Source organism: Austrofundulus limnaeus, unplaced genomic scaffold, assembly GCF_001266775.1.
Source record: "Austrofundulus limnaeus strain Quisiro unplaced genomic scaffold, Austrofundulus_limnaeus-1.0 Scaffold866, whole genome shotgun sequence".
NCBI lineage: Eukaryota > Metazoa > Chordata > Actinopteri > Cyprinodontiformes > Rivulidae > Austrofundulus > Austrofundulus limnaeus.
This window is the reverse complement of record NW_013953268.1, coordinates 10,695-12,092: the sequence shown is the minus strand read 5'-3', so window position 1 is coordinate 12,092 and position 1,398 is coordinate 10,695. Positions and strand designations below refer to the sequence as shown.

General features: G+C 48.3%; 1 protein-coding gene across 1 annotated transcript in view; it reads left to right on the top strand.

Annotated features, from left to right (window-relative positions):
• LOC106532997 (platelet-derived growth factor receptor beta) overlaps positions 1–1,398 on the top strand; it is a gene marked incomplete at both ends in the record, with an annotated part of 16,724 nt that overhangs the window by 11,430 nt on the left and 3,896 nt on the right. The window contains 2 exon segments of the mRNA XM_014029194.1: positions 352–456; positions 532–636. Of these exon segments, the coding sequence (XP_013884648.1) occupies positions 352–456; positions 532–636 (210 nt within the window).

Genomic DNA, 1,398 nt, shown 5'->3' with positions numbered 1-1,398 from the left:
GTGTAAACTGCAGAGTTCTGGCCATTAGATGTAGCTCGTCTGTGTTGGGACATTCTTTTGAACAGTGGCTGCTTTGGTTCCCTGATCTCACCAGACCGTCTGATCTTGTTTAGTATATCAGTCTTCAGAGGTTTATAGTAACTGAGTACATTTACTTTGTTACAGTACTTAGTAGTTTTTGAGGATTTGTAATTGTGCTAAAAATGCTTCCCCTCCCATGTAACCGATTCAAGGCTTAATTAATTCAGGTTTACACCAAAATCCTGGCTTAATCCCTTAATCTGGAGCAACAACCTTTGTGTCTAACCTGTGTGTCTAACCTGTGTGTCTCACCTGTGTGTCTGTCTCCAGGTCAAGTGTTGGGTTCTGGTCCATTTGGGTGTGTTGTTGAAGCGACAGTGTCTGGTTTGATTCATTCTGGTTCAGTGAATAAAGCAGCGGTGAAGATGGTCAAACGTAAGTTTCTTTCTGTCTTCCAGTCCTGAATCGGACTAAAAACCTGTCTGAAAMTGTAAACCTGGGTTTTTGCAGCCAGAACTAGCTCGGTCCAAAGCCTGATGGCAGAGCTGAAGGTTTTGGCTCATCTTGGTCCTCACCTGAACATTGTCAACCTGCTGGGAACCTGCACGAGAGGAGGTACATGCTGTAATCCTGACCTCAACTCAAACCTGACAAGAATTATTTTAAATAATAAAAACTTTCCAGCTGCTAAAAGGCCACTAACCCTAAGCTGTGCTAATGAAACCCTGGTCCTGAGTCCATGTCTTCAGAACTTTGAATTAGGTCYGTTGGTCCATCCAGGTCCCGTCTATCTGATCACTGAGCTTTGTTGTCATGGAGACCTGCTGAGTTACCTGCAGAGGAACAAAGCCACTTTTCTCCMAAWGGACACGCCCACCAACAGGTGACGACTCTCTGTCCCTGACCACAAGTCACCTGTTTGGCTTCAGATGTAGCATGAAACAAACTTTACTGTTCTCTCCAAAACGGTGTCACCAGTTGGTCTGAAGGATTAGTTCCTGAGTCCAGACCCCCTGACTGTCCCCTGACTGTCCCCTGACTGTCCTCTCTGTCTCTGACTGTCCTCTCTGTACCCTGACTGTCCCCTGACTGTCCTCTGACTGTCCTCTGACTGTCCTCTCTGTCCCTGACTGTCCTCTCTGTCCCCTGACTGTCCTCTCTGTCCCTGACTGTCCTCTCTGTCCCCTGACTGTCCTCTCTGTCCCCTGACTGTCCTCTCTGTCCCTGACTGTCCTCTCTGTCCCCTGACTGTCCTCTCTGTCCCTGACTGTCCTCTCTGTCCCTGACTGTCCTCTCTGTCCTCTCTGTCCCCTGACTGTCCTCTCTGTCTCTGACTGTCCTCTCTGTCCCTGACTGTCCTCTCTGTCCTCTCTGTCC